This window comes from Canis aureus, chromosome 32, assembly GCF_053574225.1.
Source record: "Canis aureus isolate CA01 chromosome 32, VMU_Caureus_v.1.0, whole genome shotgun sequence".
In the NCBI taxonomy this organism is placed as follows: domain Eukaryota; kingdom Metazoa; phylum Chordata; class Mammalia; order Carnivora; family Canidae; genus Canis; species Canis aureus.
In genome coordinates, this window is record NC_135642.1 from 38,064,900 (window position 1) to 38,081,016 (window position 16,117).

At 56.2% G+C, this 16,117-nt stretch overlaps 1 protein-coding gene across 8 annotated transcripts in view; it reads left to right on the top strand.

The window, feature by feature from the left end:
* Positions 1–16,117, top strand: part of PAQR5 (progestin and adipoQ receptor family member 5) — a 70,229-nt gene that overhangs the window by 47,504 nt on the left and 6,608 nt on the right. For all 8 annotated transcript variants that reach the window (XM_077881677.1, XM_077881678.1, XM_077881679.1 and 5 more), the window contains 4 exons: positions 1,143–1,348; positions 5,815–5,941; positions 13,608–13,704; positions 15,686–15,827. In XM_077881677.1, coding sequence (XP_077737803.1) covers positions 1,143–1,348; positions 5,815–5,941; positions 13,608–13,704; positions 15,686–15,827 — 572 coding nt within the window. The remainder of the gene's footprint in view (positions 1–1,142; positions 1,349–5,814; positions 5,942–13,607; positions 13,705–15,685; positions 15,828–16,117) is intronic.

Sequence of the window (16,117 nt, forward strand, 5' to 3'; positions counted from 1 at the left end):
GGTCACCGCCGAGCAACACTGAGTGAGGAGGGCTAGGGGGAGCCTGGAGTAAGATGCCCTAAGGAAGTGGGGCCAGGGAATCATCTGGAGATGCTAGGTTTTAAGAAGAGCAAATAGCTTCAGCTCTGTTTTTGCTGAGACAGGAGGAAAAAGATCGTAAGTGTAGCCAGAAGATGGAGGGATGCTCCTTGGGTTCCTGTGGGAAAAGCTTTGCAGTCTCCTTCCCCAGGAAAGCCCATGGACGGAGGGGCTGGGTTTCTAGGAGCAGTTGGTTTGTGGGAGTGAGCAGCTCTGCAGCCAGGCCCACCTTGCCTGGGTCATGGGTGAGGCAGATGTGGTGCAGAATGGTCCTGTGGCTCTGCGTGGGGGTGGACCCAGAGACCAAGGCTCGGTGGAGATGCAGCCTGGGACCAGGCCAATCAGAAAGGCGATTGCAACGTCAGGGGAGGAATAGCATGGAGAGGAGAGAGAAAACATCCTGTTGTCTTCTAGACTCTCAGGCACCCACCCTCAGGCACCCCGGCCCCGGCCCTGGAAGGTTGCATCTGTTTGAGGAACCTTCCTGCAAGGGGACATAGATGAACCACAGGGATGGTGACCAGGCCACATATGGATGTTCTGGGGAGTGGTTGAATGCAATGGCGTTATTTGGTGTAAGGTTCAAAGAGGTGGGAGGGGTTATGAAGACTGCCTTAGGTATTTGATGGGCTAGTTTCCTATGGTCCTGTCGAGGAGAGCTGGGGCCCATCACACGGAGATATGTCCCCGGGAGACCAGGTATCAGCTCAGTGAAGAACTTTCCACATGCAGAGCTGCCTTGAGGGGTGGTGAGCTCCCCATCCCGGGACTCATGCAAGCTGAGCCTGGAGGATCCCTTAGGCAAGAGGCTGTGAGGGAGATCCTGTTGTTGCAAGGTGGGGAGCGGACGGCACTGGCTAAGTCCAAAGGCTCTCCTCTTCTCCTTCTGCCCATTTCCAACCGAGAAGGGATCCCCGTCACCCTCCCTCGCTCGTAGCATTTCAGCAAAGTGAGAACACACGGGGTCAGTCATCCCAGGGGAGTGGAAGGCAGCAGATGGTCCCGGGAGGTGTACAAGAGGAGCCCCCAGCCACGGAGGTCGAGCGGGCCGCGTTGTGTTCCAGGTTCTTCGTGTGGAGGTTTGTGACCGCCTTGTACGTGACAGACATCCAGAACGACAGCTACTCCTGGCCGCTGTTCGTGTACATGGGCACCAGCTGCGTGTACCCCCTTGCGTCCAGCTGTGCACACACCTTCAGCTCCATGTCCAGGAACGCCCGGCACATCTGCTACTTCCTGGACTACGGGGCCGTCAACCTCTTCAGCCTGGGTACGTGGGGCCCTGCGTCTGCCCCTGTCCCCCGGGACGCTTTGATGGGCTTAGAAGAGTCACTGCCTGCGCCCCGTCCAGGCTCCTGATGAGCGTTTTGTGACCAACCTGTCCCCCGGGGTGCTGGCAGATGTTAACAGATTCTGGGGAGCGGTGGGGGGGGACAAAGGCCCTGATCTGTGGGCTGGGCCGGCCCGTGCGGCGTGTAGGCTGCCACCACGACCAGGTGCCAGCCACCAGGGGGACGCCGCCGCCCCTGGATGGGGACCGAGACCCCTGCGATCTGCCTGCGAGATCTCGGAGAACGTAATCTGCCGTCACAGTCCGGGGTGAGCCAGCCCTGCACATCAGTGCTGGTCTCTGTCCTGCCTGGCAGAGAAGGGGGCCCCGAACCCCGCTTGTCGAGAGGCTTAGAGTTCGTTTGCTCCAAGTGCCATGGAACAGAGGGGTGAGCCCAAAGCAGGTGAGGCTGAGGGTTGACACCTGAGCCTCCTCGGGGTTTTCCCTCCAACTACGGGGCCCCCTCCTTGTGGCCCCGTCTCGTGGGCATCTGTTTGTCCGCGAGTATCCCGGCTCTGGCCTCCTCTGCCTCCCGCTCCTGCTGCGGGTATGGAAGCGGAGGCCCTGTCTCCCCTGGTCCAAGAGTGTGTCCGTGCGGAGCCTGCCTCCCTCATTTCCTCCCCTCCCTCCCTTTGCAGGCCACACACACACACACACACACACACACACACACAGGTGTTACCGTGTCACCTCCCACTGCTCAGTGCTCTGCTGTCCAGTCCTCACCACTGACTACAGCGTGGCTGTTGGGGCCCAGCCTGCGCGACCCGTGCAGCCACAAGGGCTTCTCTTCTGGGTGCTCTGGCCAGCCTCTGATGCAGGGGTCCCTCAGTGCTCCCCAGACCGCCTCCCTTTCTCTGGTCCCTGTCACGTCACTCCCGGTTCACCCCCTGCCCGTCCGGGTTCTCATTCTCTCCTGCTGGCTCCCCTCGCCTGCTCTCCTGGCAGCCCGCAAGCTCTTGTGTGGTCCGGCCTCGGGGTGATTCCACGCCATCCCCTGACACCCCTGGACCAGGCACTCCCAGACCCGTCTCTAGCTTACCTCTAGCCTGAGGTCCACGCTGCGTCCAGCCCTGGGACCAAGACAGTCCACATCCCATCCTCCCACCCCCACCGCGCACATCCACTCCGCCTCCTGCAGTGTCTCCCCGGCTAGTGTGCCACCCCTACCTGGTCCCTCAAGTCAGAATCTAGAAGTAGCCCTCGGGTTCCCCTCCCTCTCATGCCCCTACAGTCCTGTCCACGCATTCGGGTGGCTCTCTTCCCTGTATTCTTCAGATCGCTCCCCTGCGTGGGCTTCACTCAGACCCTCCTGCCACTCCCCTGCACCATTACAACAGCCTCCTCTCCACCTCCTGCCCCTCCCACTCCCCCCCCCTACTCCCTGGGGAGGCTTCTCCAGCATCTTCTAACCATGGCTCCCCTACCACATAAGACCTTTTGGGATTCCCAGTTACCCCAGGTGAAGCTCGAACTCCTTAGTCTAGAGGCTTCCTCAGCTCTTACATCACTTGCCCGGACTCATGGTAAGAGCAGGCATTTGGGAGTCACCACCCGACAGCACCTGATGCACATCACGAGGGGCGGCATAATGCAGTGCTCGTCAGCTGCCGAGACCACCTGAACCTTGGGCAAGTTCCTTAACCTCCCTAAGCCCCAGTCCTCTCATCCACAAAATCGGCATCATAGCCTCCTCATAGGAGGACGTGAAGTTGGAGTGAGTTTTGCGTGTGGAGCGCGCAGCCCAGTGCCCGGCACTCGGTAAGCCTCAGAGGGTAGCTCTTGACCACGATCGCGTCCTCAACCCTGACATCAGCCCCTGGGATGGGGGCAGTCGTTATCCCTGCACTGCAGGTGGGAATAATGAGGCAGCATGAAGGTAAGCTACCCAGGCCTCGCAGCTTGTAAACGGCAGAGCCGGGGTTCGAACCAAAGCCCCCGGGTCAGCTGCCGCCCTGGACTGTGTCCTTTCCCATCCCTGGCTCTCCGCCTTTGTCAGAGCTCCTCAGTGTCTGGTACCCTCCCACATGCCCTTACCTGGGAACTTCCTTTTTCCCTCCCACGGGTGGGGCCCCCAGACCGGGACCCCCTCCACGAAGCTTTGGGCCCCAGGCTTGCCCATCATCCCTTCATTTCTGCTCCTTGCTCAGAATGGCTTCCTGAGAACGGCTGGTGGCCTAGTGCCTGGCATGGGGGTGTTCAGGGCTTCCAGCCCAGACCCCCCACCCCTCCGTCTGCAGCCACCCCTCCTTCCTGTTCTCACTTGTACCCTGTGGAAACCCGCGGTTCCCTGCAGGTGGCATCAGCTCCCACTTCCTCCCTCGTTGCCAGCTGTGCCCCCCCGGCCATCCTGTGCATTTTCACTAGGTTTTGGCCGTCTTCATCATTCACTCAAAAACCTTCCACGGCTCCCTATTGCCTCAAAGAGGCTGTTAGCTTTCCCTAGCCTGGAATCCAAAGCTGCCTCTATTCCTGCTCACTGGAAAGCCCTCTACAGGGGTCTGAGCACCAATTACGACATGTGTGTGGGTGGGGGACGGTTCCCCACACCACCGAGCAGTTCCCCGGCACCAGCTGGGTGTCCTACAGTTCCACTCATTTCTGACACTGTCCACCTGGGGGTGGCATCACTTCCCACAGGTTAAGGGCTCAGTCCCACAAGACCATGCCCTCCCCAAAACACCATGTGGCCTCCAACCCAGAAGCTCTCTGAACCTCTCTTTTTGGGTTTTTATGGAGACTTCATTAGTGGTGATTGATGAAGTCATTGGCTATTGGCAGTTGATTCAGCCTCTGGCCCTCTCCCCTCCCAGAGGTCAGGGGTGTGGGATTGAAAGTTTCAACTCTTGGGGCACCTGAGTGGCTCAGTGGTTGAGTGTCTGCCTTGGGTGAGTCATGATCCCGGGGTCCTGGGATCGAGTCCTGCATGGGGCTCCCCGCAGGGAGACTGTCTCTCTCATGAATAAATAAATAAAATCTTTAAAAAAAAAAAGAAAGAAAAAAGTCCCAACCCTTTAGCAACCCCCTGGTTCTCCTGACAACCAGGCCCCCATCCTTAAGTGCTTCCCAAAGTCACCTTGTTAATGCAACAAAAGACACCTTCCTGGCTCTCAGGCTTAGGAAATTCCAGGGGTTTTAGGAGCTCTGTGCCAGAAACAGTGCAGAAGACCAAGTGTGTATTTCTTACTAGAAGTCATTTCGCTTCCCACTGCAGTTTCGGGCAGGGTCTGAGGCTCCCTCTGCTCTTGCATGGCCCGCCGAGTGGGGTATGCACCTTGGCTGCAGCCAGCATACACAGAGAGAGCGCATCCTGGTCCAGACTGAGAACCTCCCACTCCTACCAGGCTGAGGAAGAGTAGGTCCCCCAGGAGGGGGGGATTTCCCAGCTGAAATCCCACAGGCAGCCTGCTGACCTTTGGCTCTTTCTGCCTGTGTGACCTTGGGAATGCCACTTGGCTGCACCAGGCTCCATCTGTCAAGTGAGGTCAGAGGCAGAGCTTGAACTTGCGAGGCTGAGGCCTGCCTCAGCCTTGAGCTAGGATTCCAGCTTTCTTTATGTCTTTGGAATAACAGGTGACCGTAGGGCTGACCCCTGAGGCCTTGGGTTGACAGGCCTGTGGCTGCCTCTCCCAGAGGAGACCTGGTGAGGGTAGCTGGAGAGGCCTTCTGGTCCAGGCCCCTGGACACACCTGGCTGCTTTGAAAAGGACCGGGATCTCCCCTATTCTTTCATATAAAAGCTGCAGCAGACGGGTCTCCCAGGGGCCCTTAGGTGGCCCTCCTGTCACAAACTCCCAGACCTGACACAGTGAAACACCAAGGCTAGCCTCTTACACCTGACTCTCAACTGGCCAGTCCATCGAGCCCCCCAATAACCATCCACCTCCTGGCCTTGGCAAGGGCCCTCCCTCCCTGCCGTGTCCGTCTTTCCCCAAGGGGCACCCCGTGTCAGCGGCAGGTGAAATGTGCACGCTCAGAAAATGTGAACACCCTGAGGTGTCATCATGGACCAGAGCTTGGGGTTAAAAGGTGGGGGACTGTCTCTGAACTGCCTTGGGCGGAAGCTTGGCTTCGCCGCTTTCTAGCTGTGTGCCCACCAGGTGGGTTGCTGAACCTCTCTGTGCCTCTTTGTCATCATCTATAAAGGAGGAGAAGTGCGCGGGTTTATGTCAGAGGGTGATTCTTAAGATTATGTGAGTGTGTAAAGCTCTGGGAGCAGGGCCGGGCTCAAACTGAATTCTCGGGGTAGGATCAGGGTAGTGGAGAAGAAAGGGCGCACGTTCTGGGAGAGGCCGTGGCACCAGCAAGGATGCTCTTGGGCCGTGAGGCTGCTGCTGGGGTCCTCCCCAGAGGTCCGGGCTCTGCTGCGTCCTGCCTTCTGGCCCAAAGCTGGTTTTGCCTCTGCAGGCTCAGCCATCGCCTACTCGGCCTATTCGATCCCGGACGTGATGGTGGACACCACCTTCCACGACTACTACGTGACCCTGGCCGTGCTGAACACCATCGTCAGCACCGGCCTCTCCTGCTACTCCAGGTACCTGGCCGCTGTGCCTCAGCGGGGTGGGAGAGGACGCTCCGTGGAAGGGGTGCTCGGGGGCCTGGGGCTCAGGCCCAGACCCGCTTCATGGGACCAGTCCTGGGCGTTTGAGGGGACTTCACACTCGCCTTAACACTCTGCTGTCACTGTCTTGAAGTTCTTACTGAGTTTGGAACAAGGGGGGGGTGGGGGTGGCCCATGATTTCGTTCTGTACTGGGTCCTACAAATGATGCAGCTGGGCAGGTCGCTTATTCATCCTTCTTGAACCTCAGTTTGCTCATCTGTGAAATGGGGCCAACACATCTACCTGCCTTGAGAGAGGGAGGCAAGGGTTGCAGGTAACATGCCTGGAACACCTGGCCCAGAGGCGGTCAACGGGCAACCTGCTAACAGTGACTGCGTGGGCCTGCCTCTTAGGCACTCGAGCTCTCACTGGTGGATGATATTCGGGTGGCTGCCGCGTCCCCCGGGGAGCCTCCATGGCTGTGAGTCTCACCCACGTCACCAGCTCTGAGTCACTCTGGTGTCCCCCTTTCACTCAAGAAAGCTCATTGGAGTGTTAACACAAGAGACATTGTTTTGGGGCTAATGACTCTAGTTGACTCAGCTCTTTGTAAAAACAAACCGCCCACGTTTCTGCTTCCCTAAATGATTTAGGAAACCTCTCAAATGGAGGTATTGGGGTGACACCCCCGTCTGGTTGGTGCCTGGGTGCTGGGTGCTCCCTGGGGCTGGGAGCTCTCGGGGTGGCTTAGGAAAGGGCCCATGGGGAGGCTGGCAGGTTGCACCCAATCCTGTGCCCCCGTCTCCATCCCAGGGAGCCAGTTGGAATCTCCCCACTGAACCCCATTGAACTCAGAGAATTACTATTCCTGGCAGCTGTCCACTGTCCCCTCCCTGGGAAGAAAGGGAGTGGGAGGGGAGCTTCTGTAACTTCTCTGAGGTGACCGTGGCTCCACCTTTCCCTAGGGTGACACTTGGGTGCCGTGGGACCGAATATAGGCAAGTTTCACAAACTTGACAAACCGGTTCTCTTTAGAAAAAATGGAAGGATAGATTCTTAAAGAGCATCAAGGATATTTGCCCCAACTCGTCTTCCACTTGCCTGTCTTGAGACAGGTTGGAAGCGTGGAGATGCTTTGCGTGGGAGAGAGTCTCATTTCTAGGCTCAGTGTCAACACTGGGGCTTGTTCATCCCACGAAAACAAGCCTGGGGGTGGGAGTGGAGGGTGAACTCTCTTCCCTCTCCGTGGAAATGCAGAGTCCTCCAAAAGCCCCCCAAAAAACATAGGATCTGCCTGTTCGGATAGAATCAGATGTCACAGGCTTATTCTTGTCTCCTCCCGGCTTCCTCAAGGACTCCGTCGATTGGAAACTCTTTCTGGAGCTTCAAGGGCTGCACGGGTGAAGGAGAGGAGGGGGTGAGACAAGGTGTAACACACACAGAAAAGTAGTCAGGATGCCAGCAACAGCCCAGGAGAGATGAGGCATGCCCCAGAGGCACGGGGCCCAGCTGTGTGGACACACCTAGCCCTGGCCCCTGCATGAGTCATGATCCTGTTGCTTAGCTCCTGCTGGGCTGTGTAGCTGTGCTGTTTGGAATTGAGGATTGGAGGGAGGTGAGCACTGTGGGCTGAGGCGGCATTGAAAGCTCCCTCAGGGTTGAAGAAACGGCCTCGGTTCATGATCCAGGACTGTTTTCCTAGGAACCCTCAATGCAAATATGCTGTCTTTTCTTTTTTTTTCTTAGAACTTCCTGAGTCACCTATAAGCTACCAGGGTAGACTGTTTTCTTCTGGCTAGAAATCTATCCTTGGTTAATAATCAATAGGTCTTCTGGATGTGGCATGCCTGTTACCTTTGGACAGACTTGCTTGGCAGAGGAGGCTGGTCAGGAATCTCTTGATGCCTGTGTTTGGAGGCTACTCCCTTCTCAGTGAAATGGATTATTTCTGTTTACTTCTGGGGCACATCCTTCCATCTATCCAACCACTCATCCATCTACCTCCTCATTCACCATGCCCCTGCCCACCCACCACCTATCCATCCATCCATCCATCCATCCATCCATCCATCCATCCACCATCCCCTCTACCCATCTATCCATCTATCTACCCATTCACCCATCTACCTACCCAACCATTCACCCATCTACTCATCCATCCATCCATCCATCCATCCACCATCCCCCTACCCATCTATCCATTTACCTACCCATTCACCCATCTACCTACCCAACCATTCACCCATCTACTCATTCACCCATCCACCCATCCATCCATCCACCATCCCCCTACCCATCTATCCATCTACCTACCCATTCACCCATCTACCTACCCAACCATTCACCCATCTACTCATTCACCCATCCACCCATCCATCCATCCATCCATCCATCCATCCATCCACCATCCCCCTACCCATCTATCCATCTACCTACCCATTCACCTATCTACCTACCCAACCACTCATTCACCCATCCACCCACCCATCCATCCTCCCACACATCTGCCTACCCATCCATTTAGGTACTCACCCACTCACTCATCCATTCATCCAACCAACCCAACCAACCAATCACTCAGCATTCCTTAAATGCCCATCATACTCCAGGCGTCATGTTAAGATCTGGGAATACGAGGAGGAGAGAGGCACAGCCCTTGCCCCAAGAGAGCACCCAGGGCAGTAGTCGAAGCAGCCGGCAGACCTCGTAAAAGCCCAGGTGGAGTCATCGTTTCCTCTCAAGGCCAGAGGAGATGGCATTTAGAGTATAGCATTAGAGAATGTAACTTATACAAATAATGATAATGTAAAATGACACCCGCTTGGATACACAGAGTTCTGCAAAGTGGTGCTAGGACTGAGTATTTTAGCTGGGAAGAGGGAAGGGCCTTTTGGACAGAGCAAACAGCCTGGACAGGGTGAGGGAGCTGGAGCAGATGGCCCTGGGAGGCAGCAAGGGGCTTCAGAGCCTGCACTGCAGGAGGAAGAGAGAGGATCTCCAGCAAGTGCTCGTGTGTCCTACTGCGGACCTGTCCCCACTGGCTCCTGAAGGCCAGTGGTCTCTGTGGGAGGACATTCCATGGGCTCCTCTTCCGAGCTGAGGGGCTTCCAGGTGTGTTAACGGCTGCTGGCGCGGGGGCTGGAGGAACAGGGCCAGAGGTGGCGGAGTAGGGTGTCCCATCTGAGGGCTCTCCGGGTTCCCATCTCGCCTGGTCCTCTTCCCCTTCATGTTTTCATTCCCTTCTTCATCTTCAGTGTCTGAAGAGCGAGAAAGATGGTTCCTGCACAGCGAGGGATTTGGCCTCGATTCACTGCAGGAGAAGCAGGTGGAGGGGAGGGCCAGGCCCCCCGGAGTCCCGGATTTCAGGGGCTTGCTGTGTGGCCTCTGGCTTCAGTGTCCACATCTTAGGGCATCTGAGAAGAGATCTCTGGGTTGTCTCTGGTTTGGTTGTTCTACGATGCCAGGGCTTCAGAATCTTTCCCACCATTTCTCTCCTTGCCTTCCTCCTCCCCCAAGCCTCCCCCTGCCCCTGCCTCCTGCTCCATCAGTCCATGGCATGGCTGGGAGCGACAGAGAACCGCCACCTCCTGCCCAGAGCAAGAAGCAGCCCACAAACCCCATGATCTAAGTGGCATTCATTCCATTACTGTACGTGTCCTTAAGGTGAAGCTCTACATAGAGAACCATGGTCTCCCTTGACTGTTTCTTTGGTCCTTATTACTGTAGAATCTAGTTCAAATGAATGTTCCAGAAAACTGCTTTCTCCTTGTGTAACATTTGAGAAGGGAGATGAGAGAATGCATGACCTTTCTGTGGCTCCCGGAGCAAGGTGGGATGACGGAGACCTGGCCTGCTCCTCCTGCTGGCCACCCAGAACCTACAAAGGGGTCCTCAATCCCTTAGGGACATTAGTCACTCAGAGTTTCCTGTACATCGCAAGTCACGTAGGCTCTTTATTCACCCATGCAAGGCGGCCAACAGTTGTTTTTTGTTTTACAGAGGGATTTTTGTTTTTTGGTTGTTTTGTTGTCGTTGTTATTGTTTTTTGTTCTTTTTTTTGACAAATACTTGCTCAGTGAAATGCCCTGTGGTCAGTGCTGTGAGGGAGAGAGGTGATTTCCATCCTAGGTGGAAAGCGAGCTGCACCGGGAGAGCCATGCTGTGGCAGGGGTGCTGTGGCAATTCAGAGTGGCAGGACCAGGCCCCGGGACAGGGTTTGGAGGTCAGAGCTGGACACAGCTGGAGGCTCGCAGTGGCCCTGACACTTCTAGGGGCTGCAGGGCTCAGCCACCTGACGGTGCTACTGGGTAGGGCCAGGGACCAGCATGTGGAAATGCCCACATTCCTGCAGTGTCACCCACACAATAAAACAGCCATAACCACACACGCACACCACACCCACACCTCTCTGCACACCACACACACACACGCACACGCCTCTCTGCAGTAGAATGTTTCCAAAGGCTCACTAGTTTCAAGCACTGGTTCCAGAATTTGCTTGCAAATCCTGCCGGCTTTGTTGCAACACGATTTATCAGGTTTTTGAACAGACTGGTACCGCATCGACCCTCTCCTGGTGGAGGCTTCTGCCCAAATCCACTGTTTCCTGCCAACCTGGTTCTAGGCAGACGAGGCTTGACCCCCTGTAAACTGGTCTCTCCGCTCTGCGGTGCAGGGACTGTCTTACCAGGTGGGGCTTTGGAGACTGGGGGGCATCGTGCTTTGGAGGATTCCGGGGCTCCTACCCCCCCACCCCTTCCCGGACTCTCTGGCTGGGGCGACATCCTGTGGCTACCCGTGGAATTGCACCTCGGTAGGGGGAGGCCCCTCTCTGTGGCTGCTGCTCCTTCTGCCTTTTATTTCTCTGTTGCTGTCTCTCTTCTGTTCTGCTGTTTCTCCTTTTTTTCCCTGTAGACTCGGCTTTGCAGATGGAGAGGCTGGTTCGTTTGCCCCTGGGGAAGCACTTTATCAGGCCGGGCGAAATGTTGTCTCAAGTCACAGGAAATCCATGGTTTGGGGGATGGCCCTCGCCAGCCAGAGCCAGCTTTCTTCCTGTGTAAGTGGTCACAGAAAGAGCGTGTTTTCATGGAGAGCCTCTCCTAACCCAGGAAGGATAGGCGGCGGCAGTGCATGGGGAAGGAGGGAGCGGGCTTGTGGTTGGACTGGGTTGGCCAGGGTAGGCTGTGGAGGTGTTGAGACAGGCTCTGGCTGTGGGGGCAGCGGGAGTGTGTCCCATTTGCGCCCCGGGGCAGAGGGGGTACGGGCAAGGATGAAGGCTGGGTAGTGGTCCGAGGCCTGCTCAGCCTGCCGAAGGGGTCGGGGTCTGAAACTTGGAAGCCGGACGGCCCTGAGTGTAAATCCTAGCTTTGCCTCTTCTCGGCTCATCGGACTTGGGGCAAGTCACCCAGAACCTGTCCGTTCCCTCCTATTCCTGTTTTCCGGCACAGCATAGCTGTAAGGTGGGGAAGGGGACAGAACAAATCCCGCTGCACACATTTTACTAAAAGCTGCCACGTAGCGAGTGTGCCTCTGTGATGTGAGTGAGCTCCTGGCAAGTCTTGTTTCATCAGATCCTTGCACCAGGCCCATGAGGGGGTACAGCCATCATCCTGGTGTCCCACGTGAGGCCTTGGAGGTGCACAGGGGTTATATAACCTGTGGGGGCCACACGTTCACTAAGGGTGGAGGCAGGATTCAGACCCAGGCTGTCCAGGCCAGACACGGCGTGGGCATCGTGGCGCGGTGCTGCCTCACCTCTCCCAGGGTTGGTGGTTTACTCCCAGGCCGGGGAGGGGGGGGGTCTCATTCAGGGGGATGATACATTGAGGTCCCTTATTTCTCTTCCTCCTTTTCCTTGAGCTTCTCTTCCTTCTCTACCCAGTGCCTGCCATGTGCTTGTCTGACTTAGGAAAGGGTCAGGAAAGGAGACACATGCGGACATGGGCCTTGAGAGAAGTAAGCTTATCGCTGGAGGCTGAGGGGGGCTTCTCAGGGCCCACAGCGGGTGCCTCTTACTCTGGAGCAGGGACCCTCCACTTGGCTGTGCTGAGGGCTGGGCACGACACACCAGGCTAGGGGGTCTTGGGGTCCCCTGACTGCTTAGGGGCCGATGTGGGAACGTCTGCCATGTTCCACACCAAAGGGTACGTGGAGCAGAGGGCTTGGTAGTCAGGTGACTGCCCCGGCTGTGGGGACAGGAGTGATGCGGCCAAGGGCAAAGGGCCTGGGCTGTGGAGCCACGGGTGGTGGTTGGTGGAGGAAAGGGTGGGCTGTGGGCTGGGACAGGGAGTCTGGGCAACTGGGTTGGGGTTGGAGCAGTGGTGGGACCCAGACCCATCCCCGTGGGAGAGCGAGCTGAGGGGTGGGGGACCATCAGGGCCAAGAGGGCCCAGGTGCCTCCGCTGCCTGCCCCAGAATGGCCCCCCCACCAGCCTTGGTGCCCCGACTCTGCTCACCACCCTTGTGGGGGCCTCTGGCCTCGCGCTGCAGCCCTGTGGGCACCAAGGGAGGACCCGGCCCTCCCACAGTACCCCCTGGTAGTGGAGTGGGGCCTGCCCTGCCCCTCTGCCTGGATGGCCTCTGGGGTACTGAGCCTCCGCCACTGAACCTGGCTCAGGGACTGTGGAGACTCTCTCTGACCTCTCACATCCTCCTGGTACCCCGCCTGTGCCATCTGTGCTGCCCACACCCCAGGCTGCCAGGCCCACCCCGGCTGGAGGCCCCAGCCAGCCGAGGCCCATCGCGCTTCGTCCGGGAGGCCCTACTGTCTCTGCCACAGTCGGCACCACTCAGTTTATTTCATTTTATTTTATTTTATTTTATTTTATTTTATTTTATTTTATTTTATTTTATTTATTTTATATTTTAAAGATTTTATTTATTTATGATAGACCTAGAGAGAGAGGCAGAGTCACAGGCAGAGGGAGAGGCAGGCTCCATGCCGGGAGCCCTACGTGGGACTCGATCCCGGGACTCCAAGATCGCACCCTGGGCCAAAGGCAGGCGTCAAACCGCTGAGCCACCCAGGGATCCCCGGCACCATTCAGTTTAATGTTGGCTCCGTCTTTGGACCAGAGGCAGGTCAGGGTGTTGAGGAGGAAGAGGGGGAGAAAGGCCACATTTACTAGGTTTCCCCAGGCCGGTGTCCCTGTGTGTGGTCCCAAGGATTCCAGAAAGCTCTCCAAGTAGTTTAACGCTTACTGGAAGCAAGGGCTTCTGCACAGCAATCACCTGGGCAGCTCCAACTAGTTAGACATCTCGTCCTTCACAGACGTGCTGGGCCCAGGAGCCTACGTGGGGGGCGGGGGGGGGCGTCTCCCCATCTTGTTTTTACTGGACTTTGAAAGGCTCTTTGCCAGTTCAGAACTTGCTTCTTGAAGGGCTTTTCCAGCCCGGTCCTCCTTGGCTTCGTTGGACACCACTACTTCTTGTGCTGCGGCCCCAGGAGATGGCCACCCCCGAGACCTTTCCGCCTGCTGCTGTCGGGGTGGGAGTGATGCACAGGCCGGTGGACAAGCCACCGGCCTCAGGAGGAGGTTGCACAAAACACTTGCCTTCCGTTGACCTGCCCTCTGCTCTTCGTAACGTCCGCGCATGTATGTAATTTACTGACACTGTCTCCATTCCCACTTCTTCTCCCCTTGCCCTTCCTGATTTAGGTTTCTTGAAATCCAGAAACCCGGGCTCTGTAAGGTGCTTCGCGTCCTCGCCTTTGCTTATCCCTACACGTGGGACTCCCTCCCCATCTTCTACAGGGTAAGGGCCCGGCTCTGGCTTTCCTCTGCCTGCTGGCAACACCAGGGAATCTGTTGTGTCCTGAGCTGCTGGGGGTCAGAGCACCAAAATAATGTATTAATGTATTGAAACAGACTGAATGTAGAAAGCAGATATTACAAACTAGTTTCCACTAAGCCATACATTAAAGCTATTTGCATAAATGTAAAATAAGGTCACTCATTGCTTTTTTGTTTTGAAAAAGTTGTTTTTCTTTAGATCACTGCAAGTCACGGAGTTGAGACCTGGGGGCTCCCTTAATAGCATGTGCAGAGTAGTTAGGAGACAGTAGGAACACAGAAGCCCTGACAAACCATAGGAGATGCCTCAATGGCCAGCACCGACTGGGGGCTCAGAAGGAATCTTGGAGGGCTGGGCAGAGGAGGCAGCCTGGGGTTTAGTGGAGGCGCCAGGAGAGTAGGCTCTGGAGGCAGATCTCTAATACGTACTCACAGCAGGACTTTGGCCAAGTTAGGTACAATCTCTGTGCCTTGTTTTCCCTCATCTGTACAATGGGCACAGTAACAAAGCCTCCCTCTGTCAGGTTGTGGGGAGGATTACATGAGGGGAATATAGAAAATGCCAGCTGCTGGTAAGTGTCCAGTAAATGCATTGTTATGTGTTCTCATTAATTAACATACTAGTAGCAAAGAAAAAAGTATCAATGAAGGTCTTAAGGATAGATGGGGATTAGACAGAGAACACAAAAGAAGAGGGTATAGGAGGGACACAAGAAGGGGGCTAGTCCAGGCACTCTCAAATCAGATGGACCTGAGTTTAAATCCCAGTCCCACTGCTCACTGGCTGTGTGACCTTAGACAATGCACATAACCTCTCTGAGCCTCAGTTTCCTCATCTGTAAATGAGGCTGACATCCCCTCCTGCACCGGGGGATGCTCATCAAACCCGCAGATCTGAAGTCTCAGCAATGCCTGGCATAGAGCCTGCACCCACTGAGTAGAGTTGCCCTCCCAGCCTGAGGTTTGATGCACGAGGCAGGGATGGAAGAGGAGGGCAAGAGCTGGCTCCACCTGTGTGGGCCTGGGGAGAGTCCCTGGACTCCTTCCTCGAGGACACAGAACACACAGAGGACACCAGAGCAGAGAGCAGAGCCCGTCCCACGCGCCACCAGATCGCAGAGCAGAGGTCTGGGTTCTCACAAACGCGGTGAGCTCCTGGCACTCGCTGCAGCGGACGGTGGGCGGTGGGGAGGGGCGGTCTAATCCTGAAGGGCCATGCTGATGAGCACCCAGGTTCTGGAATCAGCCTGCCTGGACCCAGATCCTAACTTCGCTGCTCATTAGTGGTTTGCACATCACCCTCTGGCCCGGCTTCCTCATCTGCAAAACGGGGAACTAGAGTCTGCCCCAGGTAATTGTTGAGGCTCTGATGAAATCACGCAAGGGTAGGGGCTGGCCCAGTGCCCTAGGTAAGTGGCACCGGCTGTTGCTATTCATAACAACAATACAAAAACCATACTTAACTCACAAACAGCATAATGGCCGTAATTAATACATTTTGATGACTCAGAAGGCCTTCCAGGGATTTCTAGGCCTTAAAGCCCTAATTAGGAACCTGAGACTCGGTGATGCTCTGGTCAGCAGTGACTTCAAGGGTGAATAGACCACTTCTTACTATACTTCTATTTTACCCCTAGACAATAGAGTACCAGTAGATCTAATAGGGTTTTTCTTTTCCTTCCTTTGTTTTGGTAACTAAATAGCCCAAAAGTCTTTATGAGCATTTGGAGGATTAAAATACAGTTGCCTTGGGTCTCAAATGATCGCAGTCAGAATGGGAATTCTGCTCACACCGTCCCCGAAAGCTCCCTTTCTAAGCCACAAACCCGAGGAGGTGAGGGCCTTGGCCTGTGGTATCCATACACGTGCTCAGAGATGTCTCCTGGTGATAGGAGGGGACAGGGCCTCCCCTCAAGACCCGATGTTTCTCTAAATGCCTGCAGCTGTTCCTGGTGCCCGGGGAGAGCGCACAGAACGAAGCTGTCTTGTACCACCAGAAGCACACGGCCATGACCCTCCTGGCCTCTTTCCTCTACTCTGCGCACCTGCCAGAGCGCCTGGCCCCTGGACGCTTTGACTACATCGGTGAGTGCGTGGTGGCCCTGTACCCTGTCGTCCTCCAACCCAGAGAGGCCCACCCCCGACCCCGTCGCTGACACCAGTGTGTGCGGTGTGAAGGGGATGCAGGGGCAAGGAGAGGAGCTCTTCCACAGGACCCTGTTGGGGCGCAGTGCAAGTGGAGGCAGGATGTCTGTAGCCAGCAAATGGCAGTGGAGGATGGGGGGGGGAGGATGGAGAGCAGGTGCATCTAGGATTCTAAGCATTCCTGTGGGTTACAGGGACTGGGGACCCCATTGTTAGCCAGAACATGAAAT